Genomic DNA, 17,909 nt, shown 5'->3' with positions numbered 1-17,909 from the left:
ATGTTATGAAGATGAGGAGAGAGGGGTTGGTCCTAATAAACTTTGTCCCAGGGTGACAACGCTGCTCCTTGATATATACAGTTTGGTGAGCATTGTCACCCCAGGTCAGAAAAAAAGTACTAAAAATCCATAAAATTTGGGCTAAACATTTACATTATCCAAAGTGCAGCAATAAAGTGAAGTTGCAGTCAGGGGCGGACTGACCATTGGGGAACTCTGGCACTGCCCGAGGTCAGTAGGGGGCCCCATGAGATGTCCCTGGTACCTTTCATAGGCTTTTTAGGTGTGATTTGAGTGTGGGCGAGGACACAGGGGCCCCATGATCCGCTATTGCCCCGGGGGCCCCATGAGTTGTCAGTCCGCCCTGGTTGCAATGTAATGGGGGCCCATCATAGCTGGGTGTTGTCTTGCTGCTCCTCTACATTCCCCCACAGAACACGATGCAACACCACTCCGCAACATTGTATCCTTCGCCATCACGTGACCCAGCCCGGCCAGTCGCCCCGATTTCCGGGTTTTTGCGTTCCACGCCTCTCCAAGCCTGTCTCTCCCTGGAACGCACTTGGCTGTGATTGGCTGGAGAGAGTGAGCGCGGGAAAAGCTGTGGAGATGGACGCCTGCGAGGTAGAGTTCCTGGCGGAGAAGGAGATGGTGTCGGTCATCCCCAACTTCAGCCTGGACAAGGTCTATCTCATCGGGGTGAGCCGTGCAGGGTGTGGGAGAGCCTTACCGCCTGGGCGGGTCACGAGATCTGCGCTTTGTATTGCGCTACGGACAGTGCCGGTGCTATAGGAGGCAATTATAATGGCAGCCTGCACAGACCTGTGTGTTCTCACTGTGTACGGCGCTATGGACTGTGCAGGTGCTATAGGGGGCATCCCTAATCATCAGCAGTAACATGACTGCCCATGGCTCCCATTATAATACGATGGTTGTGTGTTGTCACTTTATACACCGCCATGGCCTGTGCAGGTGCTACAGTGCTCAGTCATAACCAGCAGTAGTAGTCTGACGGGACGATGGACAGTCATTGCCTCACTTTGTACAGCGCCATGGACTGTGCAGGCGCTATAGAGAGTAATAACAACCCTGATCAGACGTACAGGTCTCACTTTGTACAGCGCCATGGACTGTGCAGGCGCTATAGAGAGTAACCCCGATCAGATGTATAGGTCTCACTTTGTACAGCGCCATGGACTGTGCAGGCGCCATAGAGATTAATAACCCCGATCAGACGTACAGGTCTCACTTTGTACATCGCCATGGACTACGTAGGTGCTATGGAGGTCAATAATAGCCAGAGGCAATGATATTCTGAGATCCCAGATAGACAACTGTCTCCTCTGTAGCTTCTCCTTTGTACTGCGCTGTGGACAGTGTTGGTGCTATAGAAGGTGTCAGCAGGGGCAGTGATATAATGGGAGCCCACATAGAACTATATGACCTCCTGTTGTACAACCCTACAACATATGTTGGTTCCATGGAAACCAGAGTTGACCAGGAGCGATGATATTCTAATGGGAGACCTGTAGTTCCTCACTTTGTACGGCGCTATGGACTACGCAGGTGCTATAGAGAGTAATAACCCCGATCAGACGTACAGGTCTCACTTTGTACACCGCCATGGACTACGCAGGTGCTATAGAGATTAACCCCTATGAGATGTATAGGTCTCACTTTGTACAGCGCCATGGACTGTGCAGGCGCCATAGAGATTAATAACCCCGATCAGACGTACAGGTCTCACTTTGTACACCGCCATGGACTACGTAGGTGCTATGGAGGTCAATAATAGCCAGAGGCAATGAGATTCTGAGATCCCAGATAGACAACTGTCTCCTCTTTAGCTTCTCCTTTGTACTGCGCTGTGGACAGTGTTGGTGCTATAGAAGGTGTCAGCAGGGGCAGTGATATAATGGGAGCTCACATAGAACTATATGACCTCCTGTTGTACAACCCTACAACATATGTTGGTTCCATGGAAACCAGTGTTGACCAGGAGCGATGATATTCTAATGGGAGACCTGTAGTTCTTCACTTTGTACGGCGCTATGGACTGTGCAGGTGCTATAGGGGGCATCCCTAATCATCAGCAGTATTATGACTGCCCATGGCTCCCATTATTATACGATGGTTGTGTGTTGTCACTTTGTACACCGCCATGGCCTGTGCAGGTGCTACAGTGGTCAGTTATAACCAGACGCAGTAGTAGTCTGAGGGCCCAGATAGATGGAGAGTCATCTCCTCTGTAGCACCTCAGTTTGTACAGCGCTATGGACTGTGCAGGTGCTATAGAGATTAACAACCCCCATCAATAATAATATATCGGGAGCCCAAACAGACGTACAGGGCTCACTTTGTACAGCACCATGGACTACACAGGTGCTATGAAGCTTAATAATAGCCAGAGGCAATGATATTCTGAGATCCCAGATAGACAACTGTCTCCTCTGCAGATCCTCACTTTGTACTGCGCCATGGACAGTGTTGGTGCTATAGAAGGTATCAGCAGGAGCAGTGATACAAAGGGAGACCACATAGAACTATATGACCTGTTGTACAATCCTACAGCATATGTTGGTGCCATGGAAGCCAGTGTTGACCAGGAGCGATATTATAATAGGAGACCTGTAATTCCTTACTTTGTACAGCGATATGGCCTGTGCAGGTGCTACAGTGCTCAGTCATAACCAGACGCAGTAGTAGCCTAGATACATGGACAATCATCTCCTCTGTAGCGCCTTACTTTGTACAGCGCTGTGGACAGTGTTGGTGCTATAGAGATTAACAACTCCGATCAATAATAACATACTGGGAGCCCAAACAGACGTACAGGTCTTGCACTTTGTACTGCGCCATGGACAGTGTTGGTGCTATAGAAGGTGTCAGTGAACAGGAGCAGTGATGCAGTGGGAGACCACATAGAACGATATGACCTTGGCCATGGAAGCCAGTGTTGACCAGGAGCGATGATATTCTAATGGGAGACCTGTAGTTCCTCACTTTGTACGGCGCTATGGACTGTGCAGGTGCTATAGGGGGCATCCCTAATCAGCAGTATTATGACTGCCCATGGCTCCCATTATAATACGATGGTTGTGTGTTGTCACTTTGTACACCGCCATGGCCTGTGCAGGTGCTACAGTGCTCAGTCATAACCAGCAGTAGTAGTCTAGTGAGGGCCCAGATAGATGGACAGTCCTCTCCTCTGTAGCGCCTCACTTTGTACAGCGCTATGGACTGTGCAGGTGCTATAGAGATTAATAACAACCCCGATCAGACGTACAGGTCTCACTTTGTACAGCACCATGGACTACGTAGGAGGTGAATAATAGCCAGAGGCAATAATATTCTGACATCCCAGATAGACAACTGTCTCCTCTGTAGGTTTGCCCTTTTTACTTCGCTACAGAGAGTGTGGGCGCTACACAAGGCAAGAGTGGGCAGGAGCAATGATATAATGGGAGCCCACATAGGTCTGTATGTTGTACAACACCACCAAATGTGTTGGTGCTATGGAAGCCAATAATAACCAAAATTCTAATGGGAGACCTGTAGTTCCTCACTTTGTACAGCGCTGTGGACTATGCAGGTGCCCATAACAATGAATTGTCTGTTCCTGTTCTATCCCCCCTGTATTTACAACGCCATGGATTATGCAGGCGCTATAGAGGTCAATAATAACCAGAAGCCGTGATATTCTAATGAGAGAGAGCAGATAGGCCGGCAATTATCTCCTCTGTAGCTTCTCACTTTGTACTGCGCTACAGACAGGGTTGGCACTATAGAAAGCAACAGCGAGCAGGAGCAATAATATAATGAGAGATGACATAGACCTGTATGTCTGCATGTTGTACAACGCTACGGAATATGTTGGTGCCATGGAAGTCAACAGTAACCAGGATAAATTATATGGAAATGGGAGACCACACGGGGAGGTGAAAACGGGGCTCAACTTTGCATTATTGGCCCTGACCACAAGTCATTCACATGGATGTACTACAACATACACCCGTGTAAGGGCCGTGTTTACCTGTGTGGTGGATACACAGATGTTCCGTGCATCCTTGTGCAGGTAGTCCCATGCATGTCAACTGGGACACATCAGCTGTGCAGACACAGCTGCTGTTCCCAATTTAACAGCCGTGCAAGTGCACAGTCCTCGATGCACACAGCTTGCATTTAGGGCCGCGCATTCACATGGCTGTCAGATTGGGAGCAGCAGCTGTGTCTGTGCAGCCGGTCTGTCGGCATTGATATGATTGGGAAGAGATGAACGGAGCACCTGGGCAGGTAAAAACGACCCTCATACAGGTGTAAGTTGCAGGCCTTATTGAACAGTTATGGCAGTCGGAAAACTTTGCATTTCCATTAATGCCGACGGTTTTCTCTTCCCAGGGTGATTTAGGTCCATTCAATCCCGGTCTGCCTGTCCAGGTCCCACTTTGGATGGCCATCAATCTGAAGCAGAGGCAAAAATGTCGCATCGTGCCCCCAGAGTGGATGGATGTGGGTAAGTGATATATTCTGTCCTTTTACTGGTAGAGAATTGCTGCAGCCAAGTAGCTAGTGTCACGATCGCCCAGTCGCCGCCACCAACATGCGACAATCGCATGACCGCGACTAACAGTAATACGTCACGCCCGCGGCGTCAGACCCCAGACCCTCTCACCCAGACCGGCCGATCTAAAACCGCGGTGTGACGCGCATAACAAGGCCCCACCCAGCTGCACCCAGTGATTGTCCAGCTAATGGGCTACAATCGGTGCCTGCAGCCTAAATGCGCTTGTTACTGGGTCGGGTTAATTATGCAACTAACCCTCTACTGCCACCACCACTTTTTTCGGAGACTGGGAAACTCCCGTTATCAAATATACACTATAATGATTGAAAAGTCGCCTGTCCAATACGGTCACCGCAGGCCGATTGGGCAGAGGATTAAACAAACACAGTAGCGTCTCTTCAAAGGCAGGAATTCGTGAATTGCAAGTAAGCGCTTAGAAACAGTTTAACACTTTCAGAAAGAAAGATTTATTACTAAAAGAGTCAAACAGGTGCAATACAATATTTACAAAGAAAATGTAACTATATATATATATGTATATATATATATATGTATATATATATATATATATATATATATGTATATTTAGATACAGCAAAGAGATAATAGGAAGAAAGTTACAGGGTTAAGTTACTTGCCAATATGCCTTGGTTTGCAGATCCAAGTTGCAGAGCAGGATGATTCTTTGATCTCCTTTTGTTACGATGTTCAGCTGAGGAGATGTGTGTAAAACTTCAACTTGCAGGCTTGCTAGCCTGTCTCTCTTTTAAAAATCCCTATGAAAGCGGGGTTGCTCTGACTATGCTGTTTTGGGAGGAGTCAGTGGGGAACTCTGAATTAAACTAACAGCTTCATACTCCATGATATGAAACATACAGTTGACCTGAGGAATGTTCAATTACTGCTGGTCAGTTTTATGATGGGTGAGAAAGGTTACACTTTCCCAGACTGCTGGCACCAACTAGGGATGCCTAACCTGTGGTTGACCCCCCCCCATCTGTCAGGAGATAACGTTTGCCTCTCAGGAAGGGAGGGGGTAGGGAATGAAGGCTGAGGAATACTCCACTAAAAGAAAAGAAAAAGGGGAACTCCGCGTCCAACTCTGAGCAAGTTTGCTACAGCTAGATCTCCAATTGAAGTGGACAGCAATCTATTTTCATACTTTATATTTCATTTCTCTAGTTAGCTTGTCTTTACTTTGTGCATCATTTTGTAAATAAATGAGACTGAAATTGAAGGGCCACCCTGTGATATCCAAGTCCCGATACCAGTTTTTTCCAAAAATAAATTTTTTGCAAAACCAACAAGTTTCTGTGGCTCTATTCCACTCCCTTCATCAGGGCTCGAAGGAAATGAATTGAAACAATGTAGGTGAAAAATCAGTAAATAGTCGGTGGCATGACAATGAGGGGGGGGGGGGGGTGAGGGTTTCCACAGCATCCATCAGCCATTCATTCATTTTTAACTGTCTCCATTTTTTAGAAAAGCTGGAGCACATCAGGGACACGGAACGTCGGGAGGAGACCTTCACCCCCATGCCAAACCCACATTACATGGAGCTCACTAAACTACTGCTGAACCAGTAAGTCACTATAGAGAGCACTGAAGGGGACATTTTATGTGTAATTACAGTTATCTCAGAGGGATAGTAAAGCAGACTCATGGTTGGGAGGGGGGGGGGGGGAGGGGAGTTAAACAGCAGTCTTGCATTGAGTTAAAGGGTTTGTTCATCTTTCTGAACTTTTAAAAGAAAAAAATCTCCCATGCTTTTTATCACCCCAGCACATTGTAAAGCTCCGTTCTGGTTTTAATAAAACACCACTTCCCCATTGCATACCCCCTGCAGAGCCTGTCTGCCCAAAGCTCTTAAGTGGTCCAGCCCCCCACTTTTGTTCTGCCTAAACCATTTCCTCCAGTCCTGCACAGTTGTACCGGCTCCTCCCCTCCAGTCCTGCACAGTTGTACCGGCTCCTCCCCTCCAGTCCTGCACAGTTGTACCGGCTCCTCTCCTGGACTGAAATGGCTTACTCTGATTTCACTGCACACTGTGAGCTTCTCACAATGTGCATTAGAAGCTGCAACAAGTCAGAGCCCACCTCATTTCCTGGCTGGAAGACTTCCAGTATTATCCAGCTCTTTCCTCCTCAGCCTGACTGTCCCTGGCCTGCCCTTTTCATTCATTGTGCATCAGTTTTTTCAGTCCTGGAGGCTCAGCATCAAATTTGGTAATTACCTAGCAAATACAGCCTGCCAAGGAACACCCGTTCCACTGACACCTACACATGAAGGCATTTTTTATATTCATTTAACTCCTCCCATTGCTTGTATCAGGGCTGAGGGCTCTTGAGAGGTTTAACCCCTCCTACAAACCATAATCTGCCTACACTGCACGAGAAACACAGAGACCCAGTAATATCTTAAAGTATGTAATACAAACTAACGCTGTTTTATTTAAAGTAGAACCAAAAGCAGCCTGACTGTCCCTGGCAGACCCCTTTCCTTTTTTGGATTTCAGTTTCCAGTCATGGAGGCTTGGTAGATACAGTTGGCCTGGGAACACCCACTCCTCCAGACTGACATCCATCCATCAAGGCACATGTGGAGCAGTCTTTATGCAAATACAGCCGGTCCAAGAATGCCCACTTCTCCAGACTTGTTTTTTGTTTTTTTTAAGTCTGCGAACGTGCGAAAAACGAAAAAACCCGTAAGTGTTCACAAAAAAGTGCACTTAGGGGTGTGCTTTGTCCTTCCCCTGAAGGGGATGGACCTCTACCCTGATCCCCCGGGGCACAAAGCTCTTGACAGGGACAAGGTTCCCATTTAGTCCACCTAGCCAAAAGGCCTGGCGGACCACCGTTCCTTGCAGCCAACCACTCAGTACTTAGCCAGGGGGTTCTCCCGAAGAGAAAACCCCCTAGGGACAGGGGAGGAAGGAACCAAAAGGCCACACATCCTCCCCCTAGACTTCAGGGTAGGCCCGAGGACCCACACCCTCCATCCTGTGAGGAAATAAAACACACACATAAGAGTAAAGTGACAAATGTGGGAGAAATAATAAATTAAATAAAAAGTGGTCGTGCCAATTGTGCACAGACCAGGCCCTGAGGCCTGTAGCAAAAATTGCCCTGAACTTAGCCAGAAGGCCCGGTCCTGAGGGCGCTGTGCAGAAAAAGTGTTTGAGCACAGTGACCATGTGCCTTTTCACACGTTGGGGTCCCACACCCAGGTGTTACTAAGAGCACTCCTGAGGTGACCACTCGGGGCACTGGTTTGCAGACTTTCTGCCTTCCCGGCCCCTGGCCAGACAAGGTAGATTCGCTCAAATCAGGAGGAACTGGGCCCCTCCGGTCTTCCCGAGGGAATTACTCCCGGGCCCCAACAGCCTGTGGGCGCCTCGGTTTCTGTCCCAGCCGGTACTAGCTGTCAGGACCCCCATCATTCCAGCAGGGGTACTATACAACCAGTCATCCCCGCAAAGCTAGAATGACGGTGGAGCGCCCCCACTGGACACTGATAAGAACAGATACTACACTTGATCTTAGCCAAAAGTCCGAGCTTCTCCAGACTGATACCAGCCCAATGCAGCATTTTCATATTTGCATAACTCCCTTTAAGAGCCATCCCACTGCTTGTATCAGGGCTGTGGGCTTTCAGGAAGTTGTGTACAGCACCTTGCCAGCCCCTCCCACCACCTTTTGGTCTTCCTGCATTTCATAGAGAATCACAGAGGTACATTATGGTAAGAATAAAAGGTTTAATAGACTGAAAAGGTTTTATTTAGGAATTTAATTAGCATGTTGGGTGGGTGTTGTCCATATAAATATAATAAAAAAAAAAATATATATATATATATATATATTTGGACAGGGGCACAATTCTCATACTTTTTGGCTCTGTATGTCACCAGAATAAATTAAAACAAAACAATCCGAATGAATTTAAAGTGCAGACTTTCAGCTTTAATTCAAGGGGTTGAACATGAATATCAAGTACAAAGTTTAGGAGCTGCAACCATTTTTATACATAGTCCCTCCATTTTCAGGGGCTCAAATGTAATTGGACAAATGAATATAATCATAAATAAAATGTTCATTTTTAATATTTTGTCCAGAATCCTTTACTGGCAATGACTGCCTGAAGTCTGGAAGCCATGGACATTACCAAAGGCTGAGTTTCCTCCTTTCTGATGCTTTACCAGGCTCTAACTGCAGCTGTCTTCAGTTGGTCTTTGTTTGTGGGTCTTTCTGCCTTTAGTTTTGCCTTCAGTAAGTGAAATGCATGCTGAATTGGGTTGAGATCAGGTGATTGACTCGGCCATTGCAGAATATTCCACTTCTTTTCCTTCAAAAGCTCCTGGGTTGCTTTTGCAGTGTGTTTTGAATCATTGTCCATCTGTACTGTGAAGCGCCGTCCAATCAACTTTGCTGCATGTGGCTGAATGTATATCTGTAAACACTGCAGAATTCTTCCGGCTGCTTCTGTCACATCATCAATAAACACCAATGACCCAGTGCCACTGGAAGCCATGCATGCCCATGCCATCACGCTGCCTCCACCATGTTTTACAGCTGACGTTGTGTGCTTTGGATCATGAGCTGTTCCAAGCCTCTCCACATTTCCTGTAATTCTGGTACAGATTAATTTTAGTTTCATCCATCCAAAGAATGCTTTTCCAGAACTGGTCTGGCTTTTTTAGATGTTTTTTGGCAAAGTGTAATCTGGCTTTTCTATTCTTCAGGCTTATGAATGGTTTGCACCCTGTGGTGAACCCTCTGTATTTGCTCTCGTGAAGTCTTCTCTTGATTGTAGACTGACAATGATACGCTCAGCTCCTGGAGAGTGTCCTTCACATGTCTGGATGTTGTGGATGGGTTTTCTTTACCATGTAGAGCAGTGGTTCTCAACCTTTCTAATGCCGCGACCCCTTAATACAGTTCCTCATGTTGTGGTGACCCCCAACCATAAAATTATTTTCGTTGCTACTTCATAACTGTAATTCTGCAGTGGGAGGAATAGTGCCTCATCATTGGTGTCAGTGGGAGGAATAGTGCCCCGTCATTGGTATCAGTGGGAGGAATAGTGCCACGTCATTGGTGTCAGTGGGAGGAATAGTGTCCCATCATTGATATCAGTGGGAGGAATAGTGCCCCATCATTGGTGTCAGTGGGAGGAATAGTGCCCCATCATTGGTATCAGTGGGAGGAATAGTGCCCTATCATTGGTGTCAGTGGTAGGAATAGTGCCCCCATCATTGGTATCAGTGGGAGGAATAGTGCCCCCATCATTGGTGTCAGTGGTAGGAATAGTGCCCCATCATTGGTGCCAGTGGTAGGAATAGTGCCCCATCATTGGTGTCAGTGGGAGGAATAGTGCCCCATCGTTGGTGTCAGTGGGAGGAATAGTGCCCCATCGTTGGTGTCAGTGGGAGGAATAGTGCCCCATCGTTGGCGTCAGTGGGAGGAATAGTGCCCCATCGTTGGCGTCAGTGGGAGGAAATAGTGCCCCATCGTTGGTGTCAGTGGGGGGAGGAATAGTGCCCCATCGTTGGTGTCAGTGGGGGGAGGAATAGTGCCCCATCGTTGGTGTCAGTGGGGGGAGGAATAGTGCCCCATCGTTGGTGTCAGTGGGGGGAGGAATAGTGCCCCATCGTTGGTGTCAGTGGGGGGAGGAATAGTGCCCCATCGTTGGTGTCAGTGGGGGGAGGAATAGTGCCCCATCGTTGGTGTCAGTGGGGGGAGGAATAGTGCCCCATCGTTGGTGTCAGTGGGGGGAGGAATAGTGCCCCATCGTTGGTGTCAGTGGGGGGAGGAATAGTGCCCCATCGTTGGTGTCAGTGGGGGGAGGAATAGTGCCCCATCGTTGGTGTCAGTGGGGGGAGGAATAGTGCCCCATCGTTGGTGTCAGTGGGGGGAGGAATAGTGCCCCATCGTTGGTGTCAGTGGGGGGAGGAATAGTGCCCCATCGTTGGTGTCAGTGGGGGGAGGAATAGTGCCCCATCGTTGGTGTCAGTGGGGGGAGGAATAGTGCCCCATCGTTGGTGTCAGTGGGGGGAGGAATAGTGCCCCATCGTTGGTGTCAGTGGGGGGAGGAATAGTGCCCCATCGTTGGTGTCAGTGGGGGGAGGAATAGTGCCCCATCGTTGGTGTCAGTGGGGGGAGGAATAGTGCCCCATCGTTGGTGTCAGTGGGGGAGGAATAGTGCCCCATCGTTGGTGTCAGTGGGGGGAGGAATAGTGCCCCATCGTTGGTGTCAGTGGGGGGAGGAATAGTGCCCCATCGTTGGTGTCAGTGGGGGGAGGAATAGTGCCCCATCGTTGGTGTCAGTGGGGGGAGGAATAGTGCCCCATCGTTGGTGTCAGTGGGGGGAGGAATAGTGCCCCATCGTTGGTGTCAGTGGGGGGAGGAATAGTGCCCCATCGTTGGTGTCAGTGGGGGGAGGAATAGTGCCCCATCGTTGGTGTCAGTGGGGGGAGGAATAGTGCCCCATCGTTGGTGTCAGTGGGGGGAGGAATAGTGCCCCATCGTTGGTGTCAGTGGGGGGAGGAATAGTGCCCCATCGTTGGTGTCAGTGGGGGGAGGAATAGTGCCCCATCGTTGGTGTCAGTGGGGGGAGGAATAGTGCCCCATCGTTGGTGTCAGTGGGGGGAGGAATAGTGCCCCATCGTTGGTGTCAGTGGGGGGAGGAATAGTGCCCCATCGTTGGTGTCAGTGGGGGGAGGAATAGTGCCCCATCGTTGGTGTCAGTGGGGGGAGGAATAGTGCCCCATCGTTGGTGTCAGTGGGGGGAGGAATAGTGCCCCATCGTTGGTGTCAGTGGGGGGAGGAATAGTGCCCCATCGTTGGTGTCAGTGGGGGGAGGAATAGTGCCCCATCGTTGGTGTCAGTGGGGGGAGGAATAGTGCCCCATCGTTGGTGTCAGTGGGGGGAGGAATAGTGCCCCATCGTTGGTGTCAGTGGGGGGAGGAATAGTGCCCCATCGTTGGTGTCAGTGGGGGGAGGAATAGTGCCCCATCGTTGGTGTCAGTGGGGGGAGGAATAGTGCCCCATCGTTGGTGTCAGTGGGGGGAGGAATAGTGCCCCATCGTTGGTGTCAGTGGGGGGAGGAATAGTGCCCCATCGTTGGTGTCAGTGGGGGGAGGAATAGTGCCCCATCGTTGGTGTCAGTGGGGGGAGGAATAGTGCCCCATCGTTGGTGTCAGTGGGGGGAGGAATAGTGCCCCATCGTTGGTGTCAGTGGGGGGAGGAATAGTGCCCCATCGTTGGTGTCAGTGGGGGGAGGAATAGTGCCCCATCGTTGGTGTCAGTGGGGGGAGGAATAGTGCCCCATCGTTGGTGTCAGTGGGGGGAGGAATAGTGCCCCATCGTTGGCGTCAGTGGGGGGAGGAATAGTGCCCCATCGTTGGCGTCAGTGGGGGGAGGAATAGTGCCCCCATCGTTGGCGTCAGTGGGAGGAATAGTGCCCCAACGTTGGCGTCAGTGGGAGGAATAGTGCCCCATCGTTGGTGTCAGTGGGGGGAGGAATAGTGCCCCATCGTTGGTGTCAGTGGGGGGAGGAATAGTGCCCCATCGTTGGTGTCAGTGGGGGGAGGAATAGTGCCCCATCGTTGGTGTCAGTGGGGGGAGGAATAGTGCCCCATCGTTGGTGTCAGTGGGGGGAGGAATAGTGCCCCATCGTTGGCGTCAGTGGGGGGAGGAATAGTGCCCCATCGTTGGCGTCAGTGGGGGGAGGAATAGTGCCCCCATCGTTGGCGTCAGTGGGAGGAATAGTGCCCCAACGTTGGCGTCAGTGGGAGGAATAGTGCCCCATCGTTGGCATCAGAGGGAGGTATAGTGCCCCATCGTTGGCGTCAGTGGGAGGAATAGTGCCCCATCGTTGGTGTCAGTGGGAGGAATAGTGCCCCATCGTTGGTGTCAGTGGGGGGAGGAATAGTGCCCCATCGTTGGTAATAGTGACACCAATGATTGGGCACTATTCCTCCCACTGACACCAATGATACTTACCTTGCTGACCCCTGCTCCAGCCTGGGCTCGCTCGCTCCCTCCCTCTCCCATTATACAAACACTTACCGGTCAGATGGCTTCCTTCTCCGGCCGCTTTCCTCCTCTTCACTCGCTCGTGCTTCGCGGTGCCGCTCGGCTCCTCCTTTCCAAGCTCCACCTCCTCGCCGGTGATTGCCCGCCTGTGTGCCTCTCTTGAGCTACAGTTCCGGCGGCCAATCACCGACGAGGAAGGATTGATCCCGGGGGTGTGTCCAGATGACAGGGATGTCATCCCGCCCACACCTGCAGACGGATCAAGGAGCGGTGTCTCGGTTCCTAAGGCCATCGGAAATATGTGTTTTCCGATGGTCTTAGGCGACCCCTGGGAAAGTGTCGTTCGACCCCCAGGTTGAGAACCGCTGATGTAGAGGATCCTGCGATCATCCACCATTGTTGTCTTCTGCGGACGTCCATGTCTTTTTATGTTGCTGAGCTCACCAGTGCGTTCTTCTTTCCTCAGAATGTACCAAACTGTTGATTTGGCCGCTCATGATGTTGCTGCTATCTCTCTGATGGATTTGTTTAGTTTTTGAAGCCTTACAATGGCCTGTTTCCATTGCATGGGCAGCTCCTTTGAACACATGATGTAGGTTCACAGCAATAGATTCCAAATGCAGATACCACACTTAGAATCAACTCCAGACCTTTTACCTGCTTAATTGATGAAATAACGAAGGAGTAGCCCATACCTGGCCATGAAACCGCTTTTGATTAATTTGTCCAATTACTTTTGGTCCCTTGAAAAAGGGAGGGTGGCTACTCTTAACAGCTGTAATTCCTAAACCCTTCCGCCAATTTGGATGTACATACCCTAAAATTAAACCTGAGTGCACTTTCAGTCCATATCCATTCTAGAACTCTAGCTTGAATATGTTTTGGTAAATACCTGAAAAAAAACTAAAATCGTGCCCGTGTCCAAATATATATGGACCTAACTGTATTTATTTTGTTCTTTAGTAGCTCAGTAGAAATCTATGGACAGAGATGTAATGTATTAAAAAAATCTTTCGTTGGCTCCACCTACAAATTATATGCGATGGACTTCTTGCAGCAGTTCAGTGGGGGTGGTGATTGTTCTGTCTGATAACACAGATATCAGTGAGAGTTGTCACCTGCTGACTTGAACACAAAATGCCTCTAAACATGTGAAATGGGGCAGGTAAAAAATTGACAGACTTAACTAATTTTACTCTTAGGTGAACATCCCAATAATTAATACAAATATACTGTCTGATAATACCCCAAAGATTTTATTTTTTTTTTTTTTTTTGCAGCGCCTCAGACAACATCCCAAAAGCTGATGAAATCAGGACGCTTGTTAAGGACACCTGGGACACGCGGATCGCCAAACTCCGGCTGTCTGTAGACAGCTTTGTGCGGGAACAAGAAGCTCACGCTAAGGTACCAACGTGTTTAACCATCTTATACCCAGCAGTATCATTTTCAAGGCAGTTATGAGGATTCTGGATATGTGATCTGTAAATTTTTCAGTTGTTATTCCACCTAACTGGACTGAATCTTATCTTAAAGCTGAAGAAAAATTTAAAAACTACCCTTTTTGGTGGGGCATCTGCTGCACTGCAAGGGTTAAATGCATACTGTTGCCTAGGGTACTGTTAAAAAATCAGTTTTCCTTGCCTTAACTCTCAATAAATATAGGGACTTGCTGAAGGGTCCCACAACACACTTTAAAGTAAAAAATATTAAAGCTGAGCGCACCTAAATAGCTTTTAAATGGAGGTGCAAAATCTTCCATAGTATAAGCAATACATATATGTACAAATGACCACATTGGCCATCCCAGGCACATAGACGCCACTGTACATCATATAACTGCAATAAACTATACATTCATCCTACAGTCCCATGGCTGGGGTGCCAGAGGTTCAACTCTTACTGCCATCGCTGGACATAGCCAAGTAAATCTGACTAGCCAATTGTGGGGTCGTTCTGTCGACTCCACATACCTCCTAAATGTTTTTGGGGCCCGCACCCCATATACACGCAGATATGAATGTAAACGCACAAGTCCAGGTCACCTATGCACAAAAACTATTGCGCTACATGTGTTGCATATCACTGCGCATGACAGAGTTAGATCAGTAATGTTAGGCCCATCATTCTGGGTTAGCTCTAAAATGATGACCTCCAGGGGTTTTTTTAAAAACGTAAATATAGGGTACCCATGTTTGTCGCCATTTCACAGGTGTATGCAATTTTAAGGCTTTACATGTTGGATATCTAGTTAATCGTCGCAATCTCATTTTTTTTTATATTTTTCCAAAAACGAGGTAATATTGCGATTTATGTGCCCTAAAATAAGCTTTAGTGCATTATTTTTTTCTTGAAATTTTGTTTTTTATAAACTGTTGCGCTATTTGCTTTCAGAAAATATATAATGTTTTGGGGGGTTTACCTAATCTTTTGTTTAGTCTTTTTTTTAAATCCTGTGAACAGTTATGGCAGCAAAAGTGTTATAGTAATATTATAGGCAAAAACAAACAAACATGTTATACTTACCTGGTCAAAACAGTAAAAAATGACGAGCGCTTGGAGAGGAATAATGAGCAGCTAGCATAAAGGTACAAACCCAAACCCTCACAATGTAAATAATAAAAAATAAAAATATGCAGCGCTGCATATTTTTATGTTATACTTACCTGCTCTGTGTATTGGTTTTGTACAGAGCAGCCGTGCTCTTCCTCTTCTCCGGTCCCCTGCTGGCACTCCTGGCCCCTCCCTCCTGCCTACTGCCCCCATAGCAAGCGGTTTGCTCTGGGGGCACCCAAGCAGGGCTTGCTTCTGAGACAATGCTCTACGTGTCCATTCACACACAGAGCTGTGGCTGGGCCCCTGCCCCCCCTCTCTCCACATTCAAGTGGAGCACCACCCAAAAGGGGAAGTTCCGCTTTTTAAGTCTTTGTCCCCTGCTTGCTCCCTGTTAAGCATTGGCACCTTTGGGGAGCGGGTACCTGGATTTGACAAGTACCCGCTCTCAATTCTGGTGCGATCACCTAAGGAAGCGGAAGTTGTCCTCCAGCCGCAAGCTGTCACAGCCGGGTGCCCACACTGAAGATGCTGGTGCCGGGGAGAAAAGGTGACCAGTGAAACCAGCCGTGGTGAGATCACCACTGGACCGAGGGACAGGTAAGTGTCTGTATTTTAAAAGTCAGCGGCTACAGTTTTTTTTTTTTTTTTACATTCAATTGGAACTCCGCTTTAACTCACTGGCTGTGATTGGTAGGAGCCAATTTCCCCAACTGCTGTCTCGGCTCTCTAGGGACTCTTCCTCCTCATTGGCTGAGACTCTCGTGCACATCACTGGATCAGGATGGTGCTCACGTAAGTATTAGGGGGGCTCGGGGGTGCTGCTGAACACAGAAGGTTTTTTTTTACCTTCATGCATAGAATTTTATGTAGGTAAAAAACCTTGAGCATTTATCACCACTTTAAACACAAGATGTGGAAATACATACAGAAGACAAAGGCAATAGCAATGCATTGACAACTGTAGTAGCTGCAGGTGGGGGCGCTGGATAACATTTTTTGGCATCTAAAAACTGCTCCAAGGTATGTATCTTCTATGTGCGTTTAGCTACCTGCATAGAGTTCAGCTTTAAAGCTGGTAGTACAATGCTGCCATATACAACATTGTGAGCCATTGTGAGAAGCAGAGGACTGGAAAATGCCATGTGTGGGGAAATATGTCCACGCTGAGAGCCAGTGCGTCTTTGCGCACATTTGCAGAGCGGAAGCTGTTCTTTTTATTCTGGTTTTGCAGCTACAACTGTTGTCCTCTGTCCCCGCGTCCAACTTGGCTCAGCAATTTCCCAGCCAGCTTGGCCTCCTCTGATCCACCTGCTTGTGTGCTTCCGGCTGTGACGCTTCTCTCTCTCTCTTCTCCTTTGCCAGCTGGACAATTTGACGCTGATGGAGATTAACACCATCTCGACTTTTTTCACCGAGTCTCTAAACCACATGTACAAACTACGGACCAGCCTGCAGACCCCAGAGGATGGACAATCTCAGGACTACTGACTCGCCCACCGTGTCGACCCAATTAAATAGATGAGGGGGGGGGGGTGTGCATCTTTAATTAGCTGTTCATCTGTGCCAAACAGACTGCAAGCACAAAAAGTCGTTCTTTGCTGCCGCCTTGCCACCGTTGTGCTGAACAATTCTGTATTTTTATTGCTGTCGCAGCTCTAGGTGAGAACAATCACAGTAAATTATTAGCTCCGCAGGCCAGTTTAGGAGTTCAGTCTTTTTTTTTTTTTTTTTTGTTCTTTTTTAAATAGATCTGGATACAGGCAGGAGGACAATGCTGCATTATTAAGCCTTTAAGGCACTGGTGAAGTCGGCAGAACTCAATTATTTCGGTGCCCGCGACACACGTTTATTCCGAGAAGAGCCTCAGGACCCGGATTTATATCTGTACCCAGAGCTGTCCTGTGTACTGGAGTCTGAGAGATATCGGCAAGTGATGTCCTCAGTGCTGAAATTCCAAAGGAAAATGAAACTCCCTTGTCTTTTTCACAAAAGTTTAATAAACGATCTACTTACAGTTCCTTTTCCTGCCTCTTCTGTGAAAGACTGGAACATTAAAAGGCACCTGCTGGGTAGTAATATGCTGCAGTAAAGGTGATTCGATTTCTCACCTGCTGGACTACAGAACACATTGAAAGGAGCTTCTAAACCAAAAAGGATGAAAGCTTGTTAATTGGTCATATAAAAAGACAGCCAACATGTTTCGGGGGCCAGACCGTTTCCCCTTCATCAGGGCTTACCAAAGGAGAAAACTTGGATTCGCTCAGTGGAACCTTATTACCGCTCAGGAACTGCTATACCATTACTCCAGCATTGGGGCCAAAATCAATTTTTCCCTGTGATCGGTGCTCCGTTCAACATGGTGGAGACCAAAGGTTAAAACTTGACTGGTGCTCAGCAGTACTGTGGCTTCATGAGGAGTCAAGTTTAATCCTTTGGGGAGCCTTGATGAATAGAGAATGGTCTGGGCTGGAAACGTATTGTGTTTTTTTTTTTGTGATCTAAAAAGACAACCAAAGTGTTTCTTTTTTTTTGGGGGGGGTGGCTGGGGGTGTTGGACTTTGGCCAGCCCATTCCCCCTTCATCAGGGCTCACCAACAGGGAAAGCTTGAATGCACTCAGTGGAACTCTTATTACTGCTCAGTAACTGCTATACTGTTACTCCATGGGGAGAGTCTAATTTTGGCTGTAGTGTAGATCAGAGGTTCTTGTCCGCTCGCCCAAACCACTGTCCTTTAACAAGAGGGACACCAAACGAT

At 48.2% G+C, this 17,909-nt stretch overlaps 1 protein-coding gene across 1 annotated transcript; it reads left to right on the top strand.

The window, feature by feature from the left end:
* The first annotated feature begins 581 nt into the window (after window positions 1–581).
* GINS2 (GINS complex subunit 2) lies at window positions 582–17,167 on the top strand. Its single transcript, XM_089693994.1, has 5 exons — window positions 582–699; window positions 4,399–4,513; window positions 6,047–6,146; window positions 13,878–14,004; window positions 16,516–17,167. Exons 1-5 carry the CDS (start codon window positions 610–612, stop codon window positions 16,639–16,641), a joined length of 558 nt encoding a protein of 185 aa, XP_089550120.1. The 5' UTR covers window positions 582–609; the 3' UTR covers window positions 16,642–17,167.
* Window positions 17,168–17,909: the final 742 nt, after the last annotated feature.

The sequence above is a fragment of the Staurois parvus genome, unplaced genomic scaffold, assembly GCF_062004578.1.
Source record: "Staurois parvus isolate SC_StPar_1 unplaced genomic scaffold, SC_StPar_1.0 ptg000646l, whole genome shotgun sequence".
NCBI classification, from domain to species: domain Eukaryota; kingdom Metazoa; phylum Chordata; class Amphibia; order Anura; family Ranidae; genus Staurois; species Staurois parvus.
This window is presented reverse-complemented; position numbering and strand designations above follow the sequence as displayed.

Coding starts and splice junctions, on each gene's coding strand:
- GINS2 (XM_089693994.1), top strand. CDS start 610: ATGGACGCCTGCGAGGTAGAGTTCCTGGCGGAGAAGGAGATGGTGTCG. Junction 6,147..13,877: donor ACTAAACTACTGCTGAACCA/GTAAGTCACTAT, acceptor TTTTTTTTGCAG/CGCCTCAGACAACATCCCAA. Junction 14,005..16,515: donor AACAAGAAGCTCACGCTAAG/GTACCAACGTGT, acceptor CTCCTTTGCCAG/CTGGACAATTTGACGCTGAT.